This window comes from Fukomys damarensis, unplaced genomic scaffold, assembly GCF_012274545.1.
Source record: "Fukomys damarensis isolate Sample0158 unplaced genomic scaffold, DMR_v1.0_HiC HiC_scaffold_16, whole genome shotgun sequence".
In the NCBI taxonomy this organism is placed as follows: Eukaryota; Metazoa; Chordata; class Mammalia; order Rodentia; family Bathyergidae; genus Fukomys; species Fukomys damarensis.
In genome coordinates this window covers 103,426,562-103,451,651 of record NW_022900928.1, presented here as the reverse complement: position 1 = coordinate 103,451,651, position 25,090 = coordinate 103,426,562, and the positions used below count along the sequence as shown (strand labels likewise).

Sequence of the window (25,090 nt, the reverse complement as noted above, 5' to 3'; positions counted from 1 at the left end):
TTGGTTTTTTGAGACAGGGTCTCACTATGTAGTTGAGACTGACCTGGAATTCACTATGTAGCCCAGGCTGGTCTCGAACTCAGCGATTCTCCTGCCTCAGCCTCCTGAGTGCTGGGATTACAGGCATGCGCCACCACGCCCGGCTACTGTGACTAAGTTTTAAGTCTTTAAATTTTAGAGAGAGAGAGAGAGAGATAGTGATATATATATATATATATAGTAAGATACTAAGAAATGATTCAGACATACTAAAGTTATATAACTTTCTGAGGTTTAACTTAGAATAAACGAGCAGGGGAATGGGAAAAAATATTAATGATTGTTCACGAGTTGGTTGGTTAAAAAATGAGTTGATGGTGATTCATTGTTATTTCTACTTTTATATGTTAGGGATTTTCCATAGAATAAAAAGTTTTTTAAATTTATAATAGGAGCCAGACATGGTACAATACATCTGTAATCTCAGCACTCAAAGTCTGAGGCAGGAAGATTGTGAGTTGGAAACCAGACTGGGGTACATACTGAGACCTTGTCTCAAAAAACAAATCAAAATAGGAGCTGTAGCTCAGTGGTAGAGTATGTGCATAGCAAGCTCAAGGCCATGTTCAATCCCTAGTGAAAAAAAAAAAAGTTATATTAGCAACAATAAATTTATATTAACAGAACAACATATTTCTGTTCTGAAAAAAAATCGCATAGCGTGCTGCAGTACGTTTGTTTGATATGCCAAGAGAAATTCTGGAGAAACATTTCAAGAGTTCTATATTTATGCCAATAACATTTTACCAGAGTAGTAATAATTTTACTGTTTCTTTAGAGTTTCACAAATATGTGGAGTTTGATTTCCTTATCAAAGGCCAGTTTCTACGAATGCCCTTGGTCAAACATATGGAACTGGAAAACATCTCATCGGTAAGTTCATGACTATCTTCTGTACTTTCAATTATCAATTATCATTATCACTTCCACTAAGTGATGCACCTTACTTATTAATACCTTATATAATCAACCTGAAACTATCTTTAGCAACCAACATTTTTTGATTATAGCCTTTTCCTAGAAATTTGAATTTCAGTTCTATATATTCAATTTTTAAATCTCTCTTATGAGAGTATTTTATTCAAGAAAATACAGGTGAATTAACACATTTTTCATATTTTTGAAAGAATGTGCAAGAAAGGGAATACCAAATATATGTATACTACTTGACAGGAGTAAAAAATAATTGTGCACATATAAAAACTAGAAGCTAGACTTATTGTGATTTGTTGTGATTCTTCCTCTAATTTTCAAAGTTTCCTTAATACTGCTCTTATAACTAAAAAAATATAATTTACAAGCTAGGCATGGTGGCACACATCTGTATTCCCATTATTTAGAAGGCTAAGACAGGTGGATCATTGTGAGTTCAAGGCCAGCCTGAGCTACATAGTAAGACCCTGTCTCAAACAAACAAATAAACAGAAGTATATATATGTATGTATATAATTTACGAGCCAAGTAGGGCACATGTGTATAATCCCAGGCTGAGGCAGGTGGGTCAATCACAAGTTTGAACTCAGCCTGGGCAGTATTTCTGAGGTTTGCTTTAAAATAAACCAACATTATTTTAACTTTAAAATAAACTTAATGAGACCCTCTCCCAAAATCAAAATTTAAAAAATGGCTGGAGAATCTAGCTCAATGCAAAGACATTTGTTTCAGTCTCCAGTAAGGGAGGGGCAAGTATGGAGAGAGAACAAGTTGTGATATGATATATACAACATAAAATTTACCATTTTGAAGTAAACAATTCAGTGCCATGAAATACATCATAGTATTGTATAACAATTACCACTACCCATTTCCAGAACTGTTGCATCATCCTAAATAGAAGCTCTGTACTGACCAAACAATATGCTTTTATGATTTTTAAAAATTTTATAGTTTCCTGATATTTTTCCCATGTACTCTTTTAGCATAAGTTTTCCAAGACTATCGGTTTTCTTCTTATTACTCTTAGCATACTGTTAGAACAAATAAAGTTTTTGACTTTTTGAATGGTTCCCAAATTTTCTGGATTATAAAGGGGACTTATATGAAGGAGATACATTAAATTGGGATACTATTACAGATATAATGCTTTATCTGTGTAATATTTTAAAACTGTACCACCTGATTAGCTTCTGGTTTCTTTCTTTGATTAGGAAGAAGTTGTGGAACTAGAATATGTGGAGAAATACACTGCCCCCCAGCCAGAGCAATGCATGTTCCATGATGACTGGATCAGCTCAGTTAAAGGAGCAGAGGAATGGTACTGCCAGATGAATGTTGTGTTTTCTTCTACAACTCTTCAGTCTTTTAAAATCTACTATGTGTTCTTTGTAAAAGTAATTTTGCTATATATAGATCAGTGGTCAGGCCAACAGAGTGATCTTTGCATTCATTGTATTCAAAAAGAAAGAAGTAATGAGCATGGTGTTGTGTGCCTATGATACTATCTACTCAAGAGGCTAAGGCATGAGGATTACAAGTTTGAGACCAGTCTGGGAAACATAGCAAGATCCTGTCTCATAATAAATGCATAAAAAGGGCTGGGGTGTAGGTCAGTGCAAAGGTCCTAGGGTGCAAAATAGATGTTTTTCTTTTCTTTTTTTCTTTTTTTGGTACTGAGGATCAAACTTGGGACCTTGTGCTTGTGAGGCAGGTGGTGGAACCACTGAGCTAAATCCCTGGCCCTAGGTTTTCTTTTCTGTTTCAAGATATTGTATTTGTGTTCTGTATAAGTTCTTAAAGCATTTAATTTATTTGGTTTATATGGTTGGTTGAATATATAGTTTATTTCATAAAGGAAAAAGTAACTTTCATAGCCAGATCTCCTGGCCTCCTACTATGAAGATGTGGATCATAATATTTTAGGGCTAAAATGGTCAAACTAGAAATCAAATAAGAAAGTGTGAGTGTCTCAGACCAAATACCTGCTGTTCTTACTTGTATAAAAACACCTGAAGAGTGGATCAGAAGAGGAGCTTTCTTTCAAAGAATGAGTCTGTAATCATTACACAAAGTTAATGTTTTTTGTTTTTTTTGTTTTTTTTTGGTGGCGGGGGGATAGAACTCGGGTCGTTGCACTTGCAAGGCAGGCGGCGGAACCACTGAGCTAAATCCCCAGCCCCCAAAGTTAATGTTTTAACTTTTATAGTTTTACTTTAAATGGTTTTACTGGGGGTTTTTGTTTGTTTGTTTTGTTGTTTTCTGGTGTTGGGAATTAAACTCAGGGCCTCGTGCATGCTGCACACTCAACCTTGTTTTTCCCTTGGTTTTCATTGTTAATTACAAAGGACTGTTAGGTTTTATAAGCAATTTGCATAGCTTTCCTGAGATTTGTAATCAATGCGAAAGTAAAAGTTAAATCTAGGGATTATCAGTTATTAGTTTTTAAACTCAAGTATAATATTGAATCTAGTCTGATGTATTTTGAAATCTTGATTTTCAAGTGAAAAAAAGTTTAAAAGTATAATTTCCAAGGTTTTCATTGTGATTGTCATAGAAACATAATTGATTTTTAGGACTTGAAAAAAGTCTTTCTTGTATTTCACAGGGTTTTGTTTTGTTTTTTTAATACCAGCGATGGAACTCAGGACCTTCTGCTTACAAAGAAGGCATGGTGCTACTGAGCTAAATACCTGGCCCCCTTTTTTTTTTCTTTCGTTCTAGGATCTTAACTGGTTCTTATGATAAGGCTTCTCGGATCTGGTCCTTGGAAGGAACATCAATAATGACAATTGTGGGACATGCAGACGTTGTAAAAGACGTGGCCTGGGTGAAAAAAGGTAGGACTCTTTGCTCAAATCAAGAAGAATTCTAGGTAAGGATTTGCAAATACATAAGCCATTTCCAAATGCAGGAGAAGAATGGGGAGTGGGCAAGAAGTGGCTCATGCCTTGATTATTGTGAGGTCTTTCAAGCATAGAGTTTTCAAGAAGAAAAGGATCGTTTTTTAAAAAATCTATAGATTGGGCTGGTTATTTAGCTCAGTGGCACTGCACTAAGTTTGATCCCCAGTACCAAAAAAATAGTTATAGATTGATGTGGCTAGGGATGTAGCTCAGTGGCTGCCTGGCAAGCACAAGGACTTGAGTTCGATCCCCAGTACCGGAAAAAAAAAAAATCTATAGATTGATGAAAATAAACCTTTACTAAAATTATATGATACTGTATACATTTTCAAATGTATTAAATGCATGTTTTATTTTTCTTGTTTTTTAGAGTTGATTTGTGGGGTGGCAGGTACCAGAGATGGAACTTGGGACCTTGGGGACCTTGAGTTTGTAAGTCAGGCAGCACCACTGAGCTAAATCCCTAGCCCTGTTTTTGTTTCTTGAAACAGTATGTCGTTCAGGCTGGCCTTGAACTCACTGTGTAAGCCCAGGTTGTCCTGGAACCCTGTCGTGATCCTCCTGCCTTAGCTGGTAGCCCTGAAATTAGAAGCATGTGCCATAATATACCTTCTGTGTTTGAAGGAATTTTCCTTTATACCTTTAGCTTTTCTATAAAAGATGACCATATGAGCCCTTTTATCTTTTTAGCACCTGCAAAAAGTTTGGATTCTTTAGTGTAAATTTATACTTTGGAACTAATTTGTTTTTTCTTTGCGCATTCTTTCCCAGACAGTTTGTCTTGTTTACTCTTGAGTGCCTCTATGGATCAGACTATTCTCCTATGGGAGTGGAGTGTAGAGAGAAACAAAGTAAAAGCTCTTCATTGTTGTAGAGGCCATGCTGGAAGTGTGGATTCTATAGCAGTTGATAGCTCTGGAACTAAAGTAAGTAGTGTGTTACTTTAGAATTTAAGCACCATACTAAAACTTCCTTCTATGTATAGTACTATGACTGTCCTACTTTAAAAACAGTCAGTACCTAGAGAATATGATTTCAAACCCAAAGTAAATACTCTACTCATATAATAAGAGATATAAAGACTTAACTCCAGAGTCTGGATTATCTCTGACTCAGAACTTTATATAAATTGCAAAATTTTAACAAACTCAAAAGTGAACAAGGAATTTCTTTTGTAACCTTCTTTTTTTGTTTTTTGAGACAGTCTCACTGTGTAGCCCAGGCTGGTCTCAAATTCGCAGTGATCCTCCTGCCTCAGCCTTCTGAGTGCAGGGATTATAGGCATGCCCAGCTTTCTTTTGTAACCTTCTTAAATCATAGTGACATATTTTTAATCTATCAGCCACTCTAACCATTGTCATTAGTTTAAAATGGTTAAGCAACCATCTGAATTTTAGCATACTATCAGTGCTGATCTATTCTTTATCCAGACAAAATGGTAAATGTTAAAAGGACACCGACCTGAGGGAAGTACGGTATTGACTTGTGAGGAGTTACAAACCCTCTTATAGTTTGAAAGTTCCCTGAGCCATACTGAAGTATTCTGGATTTAGCAGTGTTTCCTTAGTAGTTCTTTGCCAGTGGGAATAATAGCACATTTGATACATTTAATATTTCATAGTTAGCCAAGAAGTGTTTATTTCATGTAATTAACTACATCTTGTCTTTTTGTTATAAAAGGCAGAAACTCATCTTTAACTTGCTTAAGATTAGGAGAAAATTTAATTGGGGTGTGATATCCAAAGAAACAACTACATCATGCAAATAGTGATGACACATTTAGGCCTCTGGGACCAGTGGATGTGGCCACTATACCCTCACTCTCTCTTATCTCCCCAGATCAACTTTATTTTCTCACCTCAAACTGGCTTTCTCCACAAGGCAATAAACCTACACTTCAACATTTCCCAGATTTTACATCCTATACTGTCTGTTCCTGGAAAAAGATTTAACTTCAATTCTCTGGTACACAGATTTTGTTTTTAAAGTTTCTGAATGAGGAAAAGACCTACTGGTACAGCATAGGTCTGTTTGCCTGTCCTGATCTAACCAGTATAGCTAGGGCACAGGGTGACACAAACATAGCAGCTTCCTCAGCTGCTCTGCAGATTAAGAGTACTAAGAAGCTGGGCAGGTGGTACTGTGGTAATAATGATTTCAGAGCCAGTGCAGAGACTTAAGCAAGCAAAGTAAAACTTTTAAAATCAAATAGAAAGAAGGGAGCAAATGATATGTTACATATACTTTTTCTTTTCATACATATGTTTAGTTTTGCAGTGGCTCTTGGGATAAAATGCTAAAGATCTGGTCTGCAGGTAAGTTAAATATTTCTTTGATTTATTAATAATGTTTTCAAGAATTCAGTCAAAGGTTTTTTTTGTTTGTTTGTTTTTTGAGACAGGGTTTCGGTATGTAGTTTAGACTAGCCTTGAACTATGTAGTCCAGGCTGGTCTTGAATTTGCAACAATCCTCCTGCTTGAGCCTCCCAAGTGCGCGGATTACAGGTGTGTGCCACCATGCCCAGTGATGAGAGGATTTTTAAAATGCATATTTTGCCATATAAATACACCAGGTTTTTAAAGACGTACATAAAAGTATAGAGTGTGGGGCTGGGGATTTAGCTTAGTGGCACTGCACCTGCCTGCCTTGCAAGCACAAGGACCTGAGTTTGATCCCTGTTGTGGTGGTGGGGGACTAGTCTTTCAGCCAAAAGTGATAGTGCACACCCGTAATCCCAGCTCCTGGGAGTCTGAGACACGAGGATCACTTTGAGTTCAAGGTCAGCCTGGTCTACATAGTGAGACCCTATCTTAAAAAAGCAAAATAAAAATTATATAATAAAAACTAGTTTTTCAATGCAGTTTTACCAAAGTTAATAGTTTTACTTTGAAAATACAGATTAAAAGGAACCATTGAGAGAGGAAACAGGAAGAAAGACTCTTACAAGCAAATACCTTGATATTAGTAAGAGACACTGATGGGAAGAAAAGTGGGGGGAACCCAGAAATATTTAAACTTTAAAACACAGTAGCCGGGGATTTAGCTCAGTAAGCACAAGGACCCGAGTTCGATCCCCAGTACCAAAAAAACAAAAACAAAATGATTTCTTTAAAAAAAAAAAGAAGAAAGTGTTCAATACTAAAGAAGAAAAAAAACAGTAGCAAGAGGGACAAGGATTTAGCTCAGTGGTTTTACCACCTGCCTCATAAGCGCAAGGTCCCAAGTTCGATTCCCAGTACCAAAAAAACACATAATAGCAAGAGCTATTTATTGCACAGGTAAACAGACTAGAATATCTTCACTACTTCTGAATGATTTGCTATATTATGGTATAATACCCTTTAAGCAGTTTACAAATGAATAGAGAAGGGGGAAAAAAGTTTAATTAGTTTTGAATAGTCATGTGTCACATGACAGAAAACAATTCATTTTAGTAAATTTTACAAAAATTATTAGAGCAAATATTTTTGAGGAAAAAAGCAGTTTAGAAAGTTTTCTTGTCGTAGCTTTTTTTTTTTTTCCTCCAGTACCGGGATAGTACTCAGGACCTTGAGCTTGCAAGGCAGATGTGGTGCCACTGAGCTAAATCCCCAGCTGTAGTTTTTGTTTTGTTTTGTTTTGTTTTGTTTTATGCTGGATAAAGGAGATACATGTGATTAGCTGTTAACTTTAGGGGTTTTATAATCTAGTTAGGAAATCAGATTAATGTTGATAAAAGGTACAAAGCATTAAAGTCTGTAATTTTCGGTTGGGATTTGCTACCCAACTAAACGCTGTATGACAAAGATTTTTAAAACTAAAAAAATACTGGGGGAGCTTGGACATTGGCTCAGTGGTAGAGCACTTCTCAACTTGCAGGAGGCCCTGTATTTGATCCCCATTACCACAGAAACAAATCAAAATAATTTAGGAAGGCTTTTGTTTGATAGACAATAAAACAGCCAAAGGGACCGAATTTGCTGGAATATCTCCTTTTAACATGTGTTTACCTTATTACTTCCTACATTAACAAAAATGCAGTCTGGTCATGACTCCCAGAGTAAGCAGTTTTTTCATGCCTATAATACAGTAATCCATATTCATGATGATCATCTTGGAGATTTAGCAGGATTTCAAACTAGTTAGGTTTTAGTTTATTTTTTGCTCTTTTGTTTTGAAGATTGGTAATCTAGATATTGTTTTTTTATATACACCTTTCCTTTAACCACACAGAAAAAATGTACATTAAAAATACAGCAAATTCTTTCAGAAAGTTTGCAAATAATAGTCACTACATTTTTAAAGTATCAAATCTAATTCTTTCTGGTGCAGTCCCAACAGATGAAGAAGATGAAATGGAGGAATCCACAAATCGACCAAGAAAGAAACAGAAGACAGAGCAGTTAGGACTAACAAGGGTAGGTATTAACGAGAACTGACTGTTATTAGTTTAGGTCTGCTAAATATATGGGAATTTCATACAGTTCTCTGTTCCTATAAATTCTTTTTCCAGAATGTCACATAAGTGGAAAGACACAGTATATAGTCCTTTGCATTAGCCTTTTCACTTGGCATAAAGTATTTGAGCTTCATCCATGTTGTTGAGGCTATAAGTTGTTGGTCCCTGTTAAATGCTGAGTAGCATTCTAGTGTATGTAAATATACCACAGGTGGTTCAATCTTTCACAAGTTGAAGAGTATCTGGGTTGTTTACAGTTTGACAGTTATGAATAAAACTGCTGTCAAAGTTGATGTTCAGGGCCAGGGATTTAGCTTAGTGGTTCCTCTGCCTGCCTCACAAGTGCAAGGTCCTGAGTTCATGCCCTGGTACAAAAAAAAAAAAAAAAAAATTGATGTTCGAACCTATTTTCCTTTCTCTGGGATTACTACCTAAGAATGTGATAGCTTATTCATAGATATTTTCCTACGTTTTCTATTGTGTTGTATTCTATCCTAGAGGCTTCTGGTTACCTTTCTTTTGCCAGCCAGTCTGACTTTCATTTATTTTTATACTATAGAGAGTTAAGAATGTGTTTTGCATTGTTTTGTTTTTGTTTTCGAGACAGGGTTTCACTGTGTAGTTGAGACTGACCTGGAACTCACTATGTAGCCCAGGCTGGTCTCGAACTCACAGTGATCCTCCTGCCTCAGCCTCCCAAGTGCTGGGATTACAGGCGTGAGCCACCACGCCTGGCTGTGTTTTACATTGTTAAAGGGTTGTAAAACAAACAAAAATATGTAAGGGAAACTACATGTGGTCTGCAAAGGCTAAAGTATGTACTTGTTGGCTCTGTGTTGTAAAAGTTTGCTCCCTAATCTACATATCCCCTCTGTTACAGATCAGCTGGTATTAGAGGAGATTAAATATAACAGTTACAAAAGTAGACTGTCTCCCATTCTGGAATTCTTGTCCTCTCGGTTACATTCCTTGTATTTAAGAAAAGCACTGTGCCCAGTTCGGAGCTTTCAATTTGAGAAAGCTGTTAGAGATTCTGGAATATAATAAATGACCTATGGACATTACTTAAATATTAAATAGCTGGGTGTGGTGGTGCATACCTGTAATCCCAGCAGTTGGGAAGCTGAGACAGGAGGCTTGCCACAAGTTTGAGGCCAGGGTAGGCTACACAGTGAGTTCAAAGGCCAGCATGAACTGCATAGTGAGACTTTGTCTCAAAAAAAATTAAATAATAGATTTTAAAGATGATGAGGAGATGGAATGATGAGAATAGCATAATGAGGTTAATTTACCTGGAAGAGTCTTCTAGAAATTGGCAGCATCTTAACTCAAACCTAGATCTGTTTAACCCCAAAGCTTTTTCTACTGAGAAACATTCATTAGTGACTGATCCCAAGGGAGGACTCTCGTTGCATGAAGGATAGTAAAGATCAAAACTACCAACTTCAGGGCCAGGGATTTAGCTCAGTTCGGTGGCCTGCCTCGCAAGCGCAAGGACCCTGGTACCAAAAAAAAAAAAACAAAAAAAACTACCAACTTCAGGGATAGGAGTACAAATGCTTCTATCCACTACATCCTGGGCTGCAGTTTTACTAATTGCCTGAGTCCAGTGAGACAACACATTAACACATAACAAGTTATAGGAAGTAGAATTATCACAGAGAAGCACCAAGGGCCAACAGAATCCTAGGATCAATTGTAAGCTGGTCTTCTTTTTTTTTGGTACCAAGGATCAAACCTGGGTCCTTGTGCCTATGAGTCGGTTGGTGGTACCACTGAGCTAAATCCCTAGCCCTATAAGCTGGTCTTCTGAAGCTCAAGAAAACTCCCCACAGTGAATGGAATCTTGACTGTGTATGCCCACCTTTGCATGACAGCAGGTTTCTAAAAAGCAGCCAGCCCTGGTTTTATGCCTTGGAACTCACTAGGTAACGCTTTCAAGGACATCCTGTTTCTCCCAGGGGGGCTGGGACAGAACCAGTGTGTTCTGGTCAGGCCTTCCGTATCTCAGGATGTTGCATTCCTAACACATTCTATAGTTATTCTGAGAACTACAAGCAAGAAGAGTCAGCCTAAGGTTATATAAGGACTGTTCAGCAGTAACCTTTTAACCATTGAGAGAGTTGTTAGTGTTAACATTAATACTCTTCAAAATGAAAAATAGAAAAGATAAGGAAGCATCCGAATGGAGTGGAAAGACAACACTTTGGAATAATAGAACAAGCTATCTTTCTCAGCTTCAGGTATATCCATTTTAGAGGATTGTAAAGGAGAAAGGCAGCAAGATATCAAAATGAAAACACTTGGCAAAATATCTGACGTGGGCTTTGGAAGTTAATAACTACTATTATTGTTTTAATTAGTTTGAAATGAAAATGCTCTCTTTTATTTCTAGACTCCCATGGTGACCCTCTCTGGCCACACTGAAGCAATTTCCTCAGTACTATGGTCAGATACTGAAGAAATCTGCAGTGCATCTTGGGACCACACAATTAGAGTGTGGGATGTTGAGTCTGGCAGTCTTAAGTCAGCTTTGGTAAGACTTAATTTTAGTGATCCTGTTAACTTTGATCTTTTAAGTGATAAACTTCTAAAAATGTCTGCTGTTAGTCCCCTGTGGTTAAAAGTTATTTCCTTTTCTTTTCAGACAGGTAATAAAGTGTTTAATTGTATTTCCTATTCTCCACTGTGTAAACGTTTAGCATCTGGCAGCACAGATAGGCATATCAGACTATGGGATCCTCGAACTAAGGGTGAGTTATATAATCCACTGGGGGATGTAAAAATTTTTTTCTACAAATATTTTTTAGGATTGTTTTGCATACTTTTCTAAAATTTAGAAAATTTTTTTTCCTTTTTCAGATGGTTCTTTGGTGTCGCTGTCTCTAACCTCACATACAGGCTGGGTTACATCAGTAAAGTGGTCTCCAACCCATGAACAACAGCTCATTTCAGGCTCTTTAGATAACATTGTGAAGTTGTGGGATACAAGAAGGTAAATTCTAATTATACTCTATAAAACAAAGATTGATTAGTGTAGTGTACAAAATGAACATGAAATGTATACTGAAATGATTATCCAGACTCAGATGGGTAAAAAAAGTTTGATTATACTTGATAAATATGGTTATTCCAAAAAGGTAGAATCAAAGGATACTGTTTTTTTGTTGTTGTTCTTTGTGTGTGTGTGTGTGTGTGTGTGTGTGTTGTTTCGTTTTGTTTTGTTTTTGTTACCAGGGATTGAATTTAGGACCTTGCGCTTGCAAGGCAGGCAGTGGAACCCCTGAGCTAAATCCCCAGCCCTTAGAAGAATAAATTTTAAAAATATTTTAAAGATATTAAAGGAGTCTTTCTTACAGGCTTAGTGCTGTGATATGTATATATCGAATACCCACATAAAATGGGTACTCAACTTTATATATCTTTACAAAAGGAATGCGTTAACATACTTGTTTGTGTATTACTATTTTTCTTGACCTTAAATCTGGCTTCTCGGAGCCTTATACTACCTTATGATGCATGACATTAGTATTTAGGAGGTGAATACATTTTAATTGACATTTTGTATAGCAACTAATATATAGTGCCTTATAATAGTAATAAGTACTATGAAGAAAATAAAACAGGGTAAAGGGACACTTCTTTGGGGAAGGTCTCTTTGAAAATATTTTAGTAATGAATTATATAATGTGAAGGCATTAGCCCCACACATGCCATGGCAGAGGGAACAACAAATAAAATGGGAAAAATTTTGGCATAGTGGCAAAATAACAAGAAGGCCACTATTGATAGAATAAGCAAAGGAGAACATGGCAGGACAAAGGCCGGTAATGGTTAGTACCTGACGACCATGGTGATGAGTTTGGGTTTTCTTCTAAGGGTGATGGGAAGGCTTTGCAGGGTTTTGAACAGGGGAACGAGCTGAACCGAAGAGGCTATTGTAGTTCTAGACACAGGTAGTAGTGACGTTAGAGATGAATGGCAGGTTTTATTCTTAGGGACCAAGTGTGGAGACAGACACAAAGGATAATGTCCATATTTTATGAATGAGCAGTTGGGTAATTGGTGATGGCACTTATTGTAATGAGAAAGAGTAGATTAACAGGTTTGTAAGGTAAAATCAAGAGCTTTGATTTTTGTCATTTTAAATTTGTAGTGCCCCTCTAGCTATAAGGCAGTTGGATGTACATATCAAGCTCAGGGGAGAAATTTGGGCTGAGAATGCAAATTTAGGAGTTGTCATATTTTGGCTGGAGAGAGGTTACATAAAGTTTCGCTTTGGGGATAAAAGTGAGGGCAGTGTGAAAATGGGCCCAATTATGGTTAAATTTTTATAATTAATTTTTCTGTAAGTATTTGTTATAATAAACATCTGTAGTCTAGAAATGATATAGGGGGGCCGAGGATTTAGTTCAGTGGATCCACTGCCTGCCATACAAGTGACATAGGAAAAACAGGTGAAATGGGCAGAACTCAGAATGTTCAGATGAAATGGTTATTGGGACAAAGATGATAACTGTATAGTTTTCAGAAAAGTATGTGATTATTCATGTTTAATACTGTGAATGCGTACAGCATGTTGATATTTTCATCTTTTAGCTGTAAAGCTCCTCTCTATGATCTGGCTGCTCATGAAGACAAAGTTCTCAGTGTAGACTGGACAGACACAGGGGTAAGAATCTTAGTTATTTGATGAAATGGCAAATATATTATTAAAATAAATCTGGTATTTGTGTGTATGAAAGCATTCGTTTTAAGATATCTAATTTGTATAGTTCTGTTTACTGCTATAAAACCTCATTCAAAGAAGAAACAAATCTGTTCTCTAATAGTAGTAAAAAGCAGTTTTTTCCTGAGAATGTCAAACATTTTAAGCCTATAAACTATTTCAGATTAATCAGATCAAAGTAATTCCCAATTAGAATATCTTTTATAATAAAGATTATAAAATGTGTTTAAACTGGGCATGGTAGCATATACCTGTAATACCAGCACTGTGTAGCAGAGACTGAGGCAAGATCAAAAGTTTGAGTCCAACCTGGGCATCTAATGAAAACATTTCTCAAAACAAACAGGAAAAGCTGAGGGATGTAGTTTAGTGCAAAGGCCGTGGGTTTCATCCTGTGCTGCAAAAAGAAACAAAGTGTTTAAATTGGGGTACATGACTGTAATCTTAGCAGTCAGAAAGCTGAGGTAGGAGGATCTTGAGTTTGAGCCAGCATGGGCTACATAGTAATTTTTCATTTTTTTGGTTTTTTGGTTTTTTGGGGTTTTTGGGGGGTTTTTTTGTTTGTTCGACCAGGGATCGAACTTTGGTCCTTGTGCTTGCAAGGCAGGCACGAGAACCACTGAGCTAAATCCCCGGCTATACACAGTAATTTTGAGGTCAACCTGAACTATGTAAGCAATACTCTGAAAAAATAAAAAAACAAAGTCAGTTTAAAGAATTACAATTAATTTTTTTTAAATGTATATAGATAAGCTTTTGTGGCTTAAGAACTCTTTCCACATCCAAGTTCTTGGGCTACTTGAATAATTTGCAGTGTACATTGCAAATAGTTAACATACTATCCTTCAAAAACTTGATTTTCTAGCCAGGCATGGTGGCGCACACCTGTAATCCCAGCGCTTGGGAGTTTGAGGCAGGTGGATGGCTGTGATTTCGAGACCAGCCTGGGCTACATAGTGAGTTCCAGGGCAATCTGAACTACATAGTGAGACCCTGTCTCTAAAAACAACAAAAAAAACCTTGATTTTCTTAGGTAAAACTATATTATTTTACAATTATTTTATTACAGATCTTAGCAAATGCTTCATAGAAAACACAATAGCATACTGTGCCTCAACTAAATTCAAATGATCACTTTTATTTATGTTTTAATGTACTCTGTCAAAATACAGGTTGAGTGTCCCTTATCTGAAATGCTTGGGAGCAGAAGCATTTTGGATTTTGGATTTTTTTCAGAGTTTTCACATACATGAAATATCTTGGAAATGGGACACAAAGTCTAAACATGAAATTCCTCTTTTAAAATGTTTTTATTGCTTTTATTATTTTATAAATGTTTTTATATACATATATATATATTATATAGTGATACATACTATATCCATCTTGAGGAATTGGTACATATGTATATTGAATCTTTTCTTTTTTCATATACACCCTATATGCACAACCTGACAGATTTTATACAATGTTTTTAGTGTTCCTACATTGTGGCTGTGACCCATCTCGTGGAGTCTCATATCGTTTTCCACCCGTAGCATCATTTGGCCTTCAGAAGGTTTTGGATTTTAGAGCATTTTGATTTGTGGGTTTTGCTTGTTCTGTTTTGGTGCTTGTGATTGAACCCAGAGCCCTCAAGTGCTGAGCATGTGTTCTACCACTAAACTGCATCCTTAAACCAGACTGCAGATTTTTGGGTCAGGGATACTCAGCCTGATAGAAGTGAAACTTAACTAGAATTTGTACTTTAAGTATTTTCAATGCTAGTTACCTACTGATCCGTAATTCTTTTGCAGTCATCAGTATTTAATTAGGTTGAACTACTATTTGAAATAATTATATTTGATTACATTTTTATTTATTTTTCTCTCTTTGTACAGTTACTTCTGAGTGGAGGAGCAGACAATAAATTATACTCCTACAGATATTCACCTACCACTTCCCATGTTGGGGCATGAAAATGATGATAATTTAATTATGGAGATTCTAAAAATGAAATTGGTAGAGAAGTATCATAATATTTATACAGATGCAAAAAGTAGCCTTTTAAAGCTTACATATTTTCACCTTTCATAACAGCTAACATCACTTTCTTTGTATTTACAAAATATGGTATGTGGTCTACATTCTTTACCCTATACAAACTCTAGAAATTAAACTTTTACAATTTCTTTTTAAAGGTATTGGTTGGAATTAAGATTTGCTTTTCATATACTGTGAAAGAATACAAATACAGGAATCAGTTGTCCAGATTTTTCTGTTCAAGAAATTTGGATTTTTCCATTAGCTGTTTTTTTTTTTTAAAGTATCTAAAAAAGACTAATAAAAACTCGTACAATGAAGAAAATTAGAAATCAGAATTCCTTTTGGTAAAATAATACTTAATGATAAGATTTTGTAGGCATTCAGAACATTAAAAGATGTCGATAATTACTATTAAGAAGCAATTGAGAGACATGGATTTAGCTCAGTGGTTCTGTCACATGCCTTGCAAGCACAAAGTCCCACGTTCGATCCCTGGTACCAAAAAAAAAAAAAGTCACTGAAAGCTGGGCGAGATGGTGCACACCTGTAATCCCATCTGCTCAAGAGGCTGAGGCAGGAGAAACGCAAGTTTGAGGATAGCTTGGACAACTTAATGAGAGCCTGTCTCAAAGGGAAATTTTGTTTGGTTTTTGAGCCAGGTTCTCGCTGTGTAATCCAGGCTGGCCTTGAACTCATCATGACAATCCTCCTGTCTCAGCCTCCTAAGTGCTGGGATTACAAGCATGTGCCACCATGGCTAGCATCCAAAATAAAATTTTGAAAAAGTATGCATGAGGCCCTGAGTTTATGTTTTAGGTCTATTAGAAAATGTGTACAAATTTCATGATAACTAGGAATTTTTTCTCTAACCTATCCTCGTATGTATATTTGGTTTGTTTTTTGAGACAGGGTCTCTCTACGTAGTTGAGACTGACCTGGAACTCACTATGTAGCCCAGGCTGGCCTCGAACTCATAGCAATCATCCTGCTTCAGCCTCGCGAGTGCTGGGATTACAGGCATGTGCCACCATGCCAGGCTAAAGCCTGTCAATATTAAACAGCCTACAAATTTAATATTAGTATTTGTTTTTATGCATATGTTGTCGTAAATATCTTTTTAAAATATAACTTCCATCTTTAATGGATCAGTATTCCTCAAGCAAAGCTCTTACATCTTTATATAGGAAATAAGTTTTGTCTTATCATTGTACTATAATACATTGTACTATATCTCAAATGATGCTTCTCCCACAGTGGTCTGGGAAACACCTATATCTGAGAGCAGTTGATAACTACATTAACAGTGGATTGAACCAGTTAGGATTTTAGTTCTCTTCTATGTAGAAGTCCAGAGGCAGTTCATGCTTGGAATAGTGGACTTTTTTTCTTGCCTCCTTTAAGGACCCAGGCTCCCTGCAACCCTAGGATATGGTTCTCATTTTCCCATAATCAAGAGTTAGAGCTCCAGTTATCAAGTCATTTCTTCAAACATATTTTAATTCCAAAAATTTGAATAAAAGTAGCTAAAATTCACAAAGTCTTTTTTTTTTTCACTTTGTGCTGACTAGTGTAAATTCCATCCCTTTTGTAGCGTGGGGACTACAGTCTTTGTCAGAGAACAAAGATGAATTCATAGTCCTATTTTGAATGGTCTCTAAGCCTTAAGGAATAATTATTTAAAATTTCTTAACTTGCCTAACCTGGGCTGATTGTGATACACATAGATTAGGTGGTTAAAGTAAAGATAAAGGCTTACTTATCAAACGCAATGGAAAAGAAGAAAATGATACCTATAACTAACTGATCCCTCGTCTTTCTCATTCCTAGTTCCACAGGAATGTGGGGAGATGGCTCAGGCATTCTCCCTTGGGATAGATACAACATTAGTGACCAGATCCCTTAAAGAAAGATTGTCTCTGATCCATCTCTGCCAAACTTCTCTTTTTCAGTAACTCAAGTGCTTAGATCTTATTCCCTGAACAGGAAGAATATGAGATGCCTACAGAACCCTAGATGCTCCAGTGCTCATGTGAATATATTGCTCTTTTTTTTTTTGGTTTTTTTGAGACAGGGTCTCACTATGTAGTTGAGATTGTCCTGGAACTCACTATGTAATCCAGGCTGGTCTCGAACTCAGAGCAATCCTCCTGCCTCAGCCTCCCGAGTGTTGGGATTACAGGCGTGCGCTACCATGCCCGTCTCCTAATATATTGCTCTTTTTTCTCAAAAATCAAGAGTCTGCTTTTCAGTAGTATCTTTCCTTCCAGCAAAGGATGCAGTTATACCAGAGGCAGGGGCTTTACACTCATTTGCTCCTACGATTCACTTGAAGAAATGAGTGGAGCTGTTTTCCCAGCACGGGGAAAGCTGACCTATGGGAATATTTATGCTATCTTGCCATAGAAATGGAGTTCATAAATATATCGATATCTGCTTTTTTACTGCATGTAGCAAAGAAATGCCATTTCCTACTGTGTAACAACTTACTAAATTTGAAAGCCGGGCCTGATGGCTCATGCCTGTAATCCCAGCACTCGGGAGGCTGAAGCAGGAGGATCACTGTGAGTTCAAGAGCAGCCTGGGCTGTACATAATGAGTTCCAGGTCAGTCTCTACATAGTGAAACCCTGTCTCAACAAAACAACAAAAACAAACAACAACTTACTAAATTTAAAGTTAGGCTCAGGGGCTAAGGATAGAGCTCATTGGAAAAGCAGGTGTTTAGGATGTTGTAAGGTCCTGAGTTTGATCCTCACCACCAAAAGTAAATAAAATAGGCTGAATATGCCTAATTTTATAAATCAAGGAAAAAAGTTGAACTGTTATACACTAGAATCTCTGCTGAAATACAGAAAAGGGAAAAAACCACAGTGTATAATATATGTGAACACTACCTTCAAAATACAACACAATTTATAATAGCTAAGTCTTGGTAGCAGCCTAAGTGTCTATCAACAAATGAATGGATAAAGAAAATGTATTTATACACAATGGAATACTACACTGCTGCAAAGAGGGATAAATGAGTTATGTGTAGGAAAACATGCACTTTGAGATATAAGTAGATCAGACACACAAGCTTAAATATTTCATGGTTTCTCTTACATGACAACCCCAGTATATAAACAAAATGCAAAATAAAAGATAATAGAAAAACATTACATTCACATGATAGATAATCAATAAAATTTTAGCTACATAGTATCCTAAATGCAAAGAAAGACATAAGATAGAAATGTAGCATAGAAAAGGCAGCTCTAGCATTGTAGAATGCTGGCTATCAAGAAGGACCCTGAGGGCCGGGGATTTAGCTCAGCAGTTCGGTGGCCTGCCTTGCAAGCGCAAGGACCTGAGTTCAATCCCCGGTACCAAAAAAAAAAAACAAAAACAAAAAAAGAAGGACCCTGAAAAAAAAGGACCTTTTAGAAAACTGACATTTGAGTCAGGTTGGGTAGATCATTAGGGGAATAGTGAAGCTGTAGGTTATTTTTAGCAGAGGGAGAGAGACATAGGAGCGTCCAAAATAATTTCTCAAATACTATGAGGAAGATGTGGAATAATGTTCTTACACTGGTAAATTTTATTTTCCTTTTAAAGTCACCTTCAAAATCTTTTCATAGGAGGGCCAGGGATTTAGCTCAGTGGTTCTGCTGCGTGCCTCACAAGCACAAAGACCTGAGTTCAATCCCTGGTACAAAAAAAAAAAAATCTTTTCATAGGATGATACTTTTACTTGGAAAACAGGAAGTCAAAACTTTGCTGTGAAGATTACTCAAAGATTATTAAAGTAGAAACTTCCTTAAGAATTTCTATTCTACATGAGGGCCAGGGATTTGGCTCAGTGGTTCACCGCCTGCCTCGCAAGCACAAGGGCCTGAGTTCAATCCCCAATACAAAAAAAAAAAATTCTACATGAATATAAAAAGCATTTCCTGCTGGGGATTTAACAGTGGTGCCGAGCCTGCCTCACAAGCACAAGGTCCTGAGTTCCATCCCCCCCAAAAAAAATATTTACTATGTATGTCCTTTTCCTTTTAATTTAGGATTCCATTTTGGTTTTTTGTTTGAGACAAGGTCTACCTAAGTAGTTCAGGCTGGCTTTGAACTCACTATGTAGCTCAAGCTAGCCTCAAACTCCTGGCAATCTTGTCTTAGCTTCCCAAGTGCTGGGATTATAGGCATGCACCAACCTAGGGTTCTATTTTGGAATTGTTATCAACACTAATAATATATCTAAATGTTTCTTGGCATTGGGGAAAGGACAGAAGAATGTTTGATATAAAATGTACCTAATTGCATAACTGAACAAATAGCCCTACAAGACAAGTACCACCTGTACATTTCTAGTAACAACACTGAAATCTGTTCATGGTAGCCTAAACCTTTTGATGTACACTCATTTTGAAAAATCAGTTGCTTATGGATAGGAAAAATAGTATTAATATTTACTATAACTGATTCTTTTCTGGGAGGGGGTTACTAAGGATTGAACCCAGGGTCTTTATATACTGTTACATCCCCCAACCTCCCTGCCCCCCAGCCCCTTTTTGAGACAGGATCTCACTGTTTGTTTTTTGTCCAGGTTGAGCTCCAATTTGTGATCCTCCTGCATCAGCCTCCCAAAATGCTGGAATTATAGGTGTGCACCACCATGCCCAGCTATAACTAATTATTAAAGGAGAAAAATGACATTTTAAGACCATGTGTAAAGGATAGCCAATTAATACCTTTTTAGAAATATTAATAGCTACAAATTAGAATCAGGTTTCATTAGGCATGAGAAATCTGTTTTGCTAGTTAAACTGCCAGGTATAAAAGTGGCAGGATGCCTGTAATCCCAGTACTTGAGAGGCTGAGGCAGGAGGATCACTGCAAGTTTGAGGCCATCCTGGGCTCCATAGTGAGAGCGAGACCTTGTCTCAAAAAACCAGGACTTTTAGCCACTTTTAATTCATTATTGTAGACATCAAATATCAAATATAATGTTAGTATTTTGTTATATGGACCAAATATATCTTTAATGTTACAGTAGTAAAGTTTTTAGTTGGTTGATTGGGTTAATACAATTGGGCTACCATATCAGCAATTCATTGATTTTGCAGATTTAAGGAAGTAAATTATTTTTTAATATTTATAAAAGTGGTTATCTCTAAGGGCGGGGGATTTAGCTCAGTGATTCCACTGCCTGCCTTGAAAGTACAAGGTCCTGAGCTCAATCATTGTTACCAAAAAAATAAGTGGTTATTTCATCGTCATAACAATCAGCTGGCACAGGTACCAAGTTATTATCTGCATTTTATTTCTCTTTTTTTTTTTTTTTTGGTACCGGGGATTGAATTTGGGACCTTGAACTTGCAAGGCAGGCAGCATAAATGACTAAGCTAAATCCCCAGCCCTTATCTGCATTTTAAAGGAGAGACAGGGATGGCGATGTATCTCAGTGGAATAGCACTTCCTTGCCATGTTTGAGGCCCTGGGTTCTATCCTCTGATAACTTAAATTCTTTATATAAAATGGTAGAGTACTTGCATATAAGCCCTGTGTACATCTTCCTGTATTCTTTTTTTTTTTTTTTTTTTTTTTTTTTTTTTTTTTGGTACCCGGGATTGAATTCCGGTCCTTGCTTTTGCAAGGCAGGCCACCGAACCGCTGAGATCTTCCTGTATTCTTTCAGTCATCTCAGGGTACTTATACCCATATAGTTGACCCTTAAACAACATGGGTGTTAGGGGCCTCAATCCTGGCATAGTAAAAAATCCACATACAACTTACAACTACCCAAAATTTAACCACTAATAGCCTGCTCTGGAATGGAAGCCTCACCAGCAGCATAAATGTAGGTTAAGGCATAGTTTATACATTGTATTATATATGGTGAAAAACACTTGAAAGCTTTGACAAATCACTTTTTACCCAGAGGCATAATTTACAACTAAGATGAACACATGGAAATGGTTAGCATCACGTATTAAGTATCCACACTTAATTTCATTGCAGTAGCAACAGGAGATGGCTATATGAAATCATGACAGTAGTATAATAATGCACTATAGTTGATTTCATACAATTATGATTTATTAAGTTCATATTAGGGCCATAATTATGAATTATATCTTGCTGCCAGTCAGCTTGAACCACTGGTGGTACATGTATGACTCCCATTGAGTAAGATTTTATTAATTTTATTAGTAAAAAGATAAAATGACTAGATTGTTTGTACCACTGGTGATAGAAGCAACCCAACAGGATAGTCAGGCATGTACAACTGGTGGTTCAAGTGGCATGAACGTGTTAATACTACATCTCATATTTGTTTACATTTCTCTTGATTTCATATGGTACCATGTATGCTGATTGTATAAGTTTTGAAATTACTTAGAATAGTGTATATTTTATGGTAGTAAATAATAAAATACTTACCTATATATATGCTATGCCTTCATGATCTACCTAATTTTTTCTCAGTTTTAAAAAATTTCTAGGCTATGTGGTGTTTCCATTTTTTCAAATTGTAAATCTCAGAAATTTAAAAAAAAAAAATCCACAGATAAGTGGACCCAACAGTTAAAACCTGTTTTGTTCAAGGGTCAACTATAATACCTAATGCCTTGTAAATGCTATGTAAATAATTGTTACATTGTATCATTTAGGGAATGATAAGAAAAATAATATCTATGTGTTTAGTATAGATGCAGTTTTACCCCAAAATATTTTCTGCCTAAAGTTGGTTGAATCCACACATGTGGAAGCAACTAATAGAGGGCCAGGCTAACTGTACATAGTTTGCCATTTAAAAATTTTATATTTGCTCCATTACCTGCTTCACAAGCACAAAGTCCTGAGTTCGATCCCAGGCTGGGTTCAAACCCAGGGCCAAGGTATGGTAGGCAAACATTCTATCACTAAGCTACACTCCCAGTCTTCACAATTCTTATATACAAGAATGATATTTTCATAAGTATAAAGAATGAGTGAAAATGTCTTCACCTACATAAAGGAAATTTACAAATTTAAGTGCCATTTATTGGTGCTAAATGTCCATAATCAGCTTTATATGTTTTTAACTTTAAAATTAAATTGTATATGAATGAAGTGATTAATATATAAGCACATACTTTAAAGATCCATTTCTGCATTTCATGTAGAAAGTGTATATGATTGGCCATGAATGTAGCTCAGTGGTTGTGCTGCCTGCCTTGCAAGTGCAAGGACCTGAGTTCAATCCTGGTACCAAAAAAAAAAAAAAAAAAAAAGATTCTAAATAAATGACATGCCTGGGACTTAATTACAGGTTAAGTTCAAAGATTGATTCAGTTGGAGGAAATATTTTTTAAAAATATTTCTGTAAGGCTGGGCATGGTGGCGCACACCTGTAATCCCAGCACATGGGAGGCTGAGGCAGGAAGGATTGCTGTGAGTTCAAGACCAGCCTGGTCTACATCGTGAGTTCCGGGTCAGTCTCAACTACATAGTGAGACCCTGTCTCAACGCCCCCCCAAAAACATATAGAGAGAGATTTAGCTTGGCACTCTGCCTGCCTTGCAAACTCAAGGTGCTGAGTTCGATTCCCAGTACCCCCCCAAAATTTTTTTCTATAATTGTATGTAAAAAGCCATCTTCGTGCTATATCTACTTCTGACTTTACTTGAATGAATAAAAATGTAGTAGGATAGAGAGAGCATGTTCAGCTTGCATTAAAGTAGTCATTAGTGTGAGCATCTGGAAAATAGGTCTCCACATCCCACTACCACTGACTTGTAATGCTTCTGACTTCCTAAGTAAGATCCAGCTGATTACAAAGGAAGGGGGACACCTTGAAGAAATGTAGCTATTTTGATAACAAAGTATAAGATCCCTAATCTTTAGTAAAACCCATACAAATAGGATAATTTAAATATGCTTTCTAATATCAATTATGGTTTTATAAGGGAGACTAAACAGAGGTTTGCCATAAAATGTAAAACTAGATGATCAAGGGCTGAGGATGTAGCTCAGTGGCTCTATGCCTGCCGGACAGCACGAGGTCCTCATTTCAATTGGAGGGGGGCGGTTATCATAACTCTTCAAAGAAACTAAGATTCCCGAGTTTGGATCCCAATTGTGGAGCCCCACATTCCAAGTCATCTGATTTTCTTTTCTAATAGCTTGTAGAAGCTGTGGTGGAAGGAAACAGTGTGTACTAGTGTATGTGTTACATTTTGATAGTGAAATGCTGTCCTATGTTTGTACTTCTAAATGAAATAAAATTCTCCCATATGTGTATTTTAATGGTGTTGAATCCTTAATTTTCTAAAAGATTTTCTTATAAAATACTAAAATTTAACTACTGTATATCCTCATTTGAGATTAGTAAAAGCCATTTAAACATCTCTAGCAGTCTAGTGGCTAAAGGGAGATCATGCTTTCCATAAACAAGAGTAAGATCTGACTCCTGCCCAGGAGCAGCATCAGGAGCTCTTCATTTTTCATCAAAACCATTCCTACATTGTGTTACCACTTGGACACTTTTCCTAGAGATCTGTGTTGATTTATGTGTAAAAAAAAAAGTATTATGTATAATTGCTATATTTTATAGTGGATTGAAACCATACTGTATCTTTCTGTAATTTTCCCCAATTAGGTGAATAAAACCACAGGTCTTGCCCACAGTTGGTATTCTGACTTTTCTGATGTGTTCTTGTAGGACCTTTGTTTCATATGGAGCTGAAGAAGATAGCTTGCTATCCTGTTGAATCAAGTTGCAACCTGCTGGAACAAGCATTGTCTAAAATATCCCAAGAAATTTACCATGGGGCATGGAAACCTTTTGAAAGCTATTTTACTTACTATATTAGACTCCTTTATTCCTTGGAGAGAAAGATGGTCAGTTCTTTTTAGATATTTTTACTCAGTCCTTCAGTTGTCAGCCATCTTTGTTTCAATTCATTCATTGATGGAATAAACATTCATTCAGGACTTGGAAAGGCTATGGGAATGTGTAAAGTTAGAGTGGCTTTGTAGCAGTTCAGTATCTAATGGGGAAGGAAGGCAGGTACAAATATAGCTGTTGAATGAGCAGTGTGATGTGCCCCTTAGGAAGGACACCAAATTTAATGAGTTTAAAGAAGTTCAGTAATCATCCACATTTGTCAAGTGCAAATTCTTCTAAAGATCTTACTTTCTAACTTTTTAAGGCAAATTCTTACCTTCTAAGACTCAGGAGAGCTGTGGACTCTTCCCAAAAAAACACAAAACAAAAAAACCACAAAAAACAAAAAAAAACCTCATTCCTTGAAGTCCAAATATCATAGCAGGAGAACCTATAAATATAGCTCACTTTTTTCCCTGTCCTCAAACTTGTTTCTGTTTTTTATGATACTTTGTAGTACTAAAATTTTAGATTCTGACCCCCATTTTGTCTTTCATGATCTTACAGACCTTTAGTTATTACCTCAAGTGTATTTTTCCTTGCTAGAATGTCACAGTTGTAATTAATTTGTATTTTGCAAAGTGTTAGGAAAGGTGTTAAAAATTTGAGCCACCTTAAAAAAGAAAGCACTTTGAGTTCATTATCTCCCACTAGTATATAGTTTTAGTTCTAGTTGTTTACATTTTCCTAAGGTTTTTAGGATCAGAATTTATTCTTGTTCTTGAAGACTCCTTTATCACAAAATGTGTTTATCAGCTGTGTTTGAGGTAGTTATTAATAACCTAGGTCTCTTTAAACCTTTAAAATAAAGAAAAGCGAGGGCGTCGGCCTTTCCCAGGTGCGAATCTGATTCTGAGAAGGCCAAGACCCGTGGAGAACGAGCTCCCGGGCTCCGAGATAGCGGATGCGCGAGGCCGGGCGCACGCCCCGCCGGTCCTCAGACAGACGTTATGACCGGTTCGGTGTTCTTCGTTTTGTAAAGAGTACTTGGGGAAAAGAAACAGAGCGGGAGCCGGCCGTCGTTCCGGAATGAACAGAGAAACACTGGGCGGAGCCACGGTTTAAACCTCTAGCCGGGCTGAGGCGCCCACCCCGCGGGTTCCGGGCGGAGG

General features: G+C 36.8%; 1 protein-coding gene across 2 annotated transcripts in view; it reads left to right on the top strand.

Moving 5' to 3' along the window:
* Positions 1-15,201, top strand: part of Wdr12 (WD repeat domain 12) — a 21,356-nt gene extending 6,155 nt beyond the window's left edge. For both annotated transcript variants that reach the window (XM_010616118.3, XM_010616119.3), the window contains exons 4-14: positions 818-912; positions 2,187-2,293; positions 3,697-3,812; positions 4,650-4,804; positions 6,148-6,193; positions 8,191-8,276; positions 10,713-10,853; positions 10,965-11,070; positions 11,180-11,312; positions 12,917-12,989; positions 14,927-15,201. In XM_010616118.3, the coding sequence (XP_010614420.1) occupies positions 818-912; positions 2,187-2,293; positions 3,697-3,812; positions 4,650-4,804; positions 6,148-6,193; positions 8,191-8,276; positions 10,713-10,853; positions 10,965-11,070; positions 11,180-11,312; positions 12,917-12,989; positions 14,927-15,004 (1,136 nt within the window). In that variant the 3' untranslated portion in view covers positions 15,005-15,201. The remainder of the gene's footprint in view (positions 1-817; positions 913-2,186; positions 2,294-3,696; positions 3,813-4,649; positions 4,805-6,147; positions 6,194-8,190; positions 8,277-10,712; positions 10,854-10,964; positions 11,071-11,179; positions 11,313-12,916; positions 12,990-14,926) is intronic.
* Positions 15,202-25,090: the final 9,889 nt, after the last annotated feature.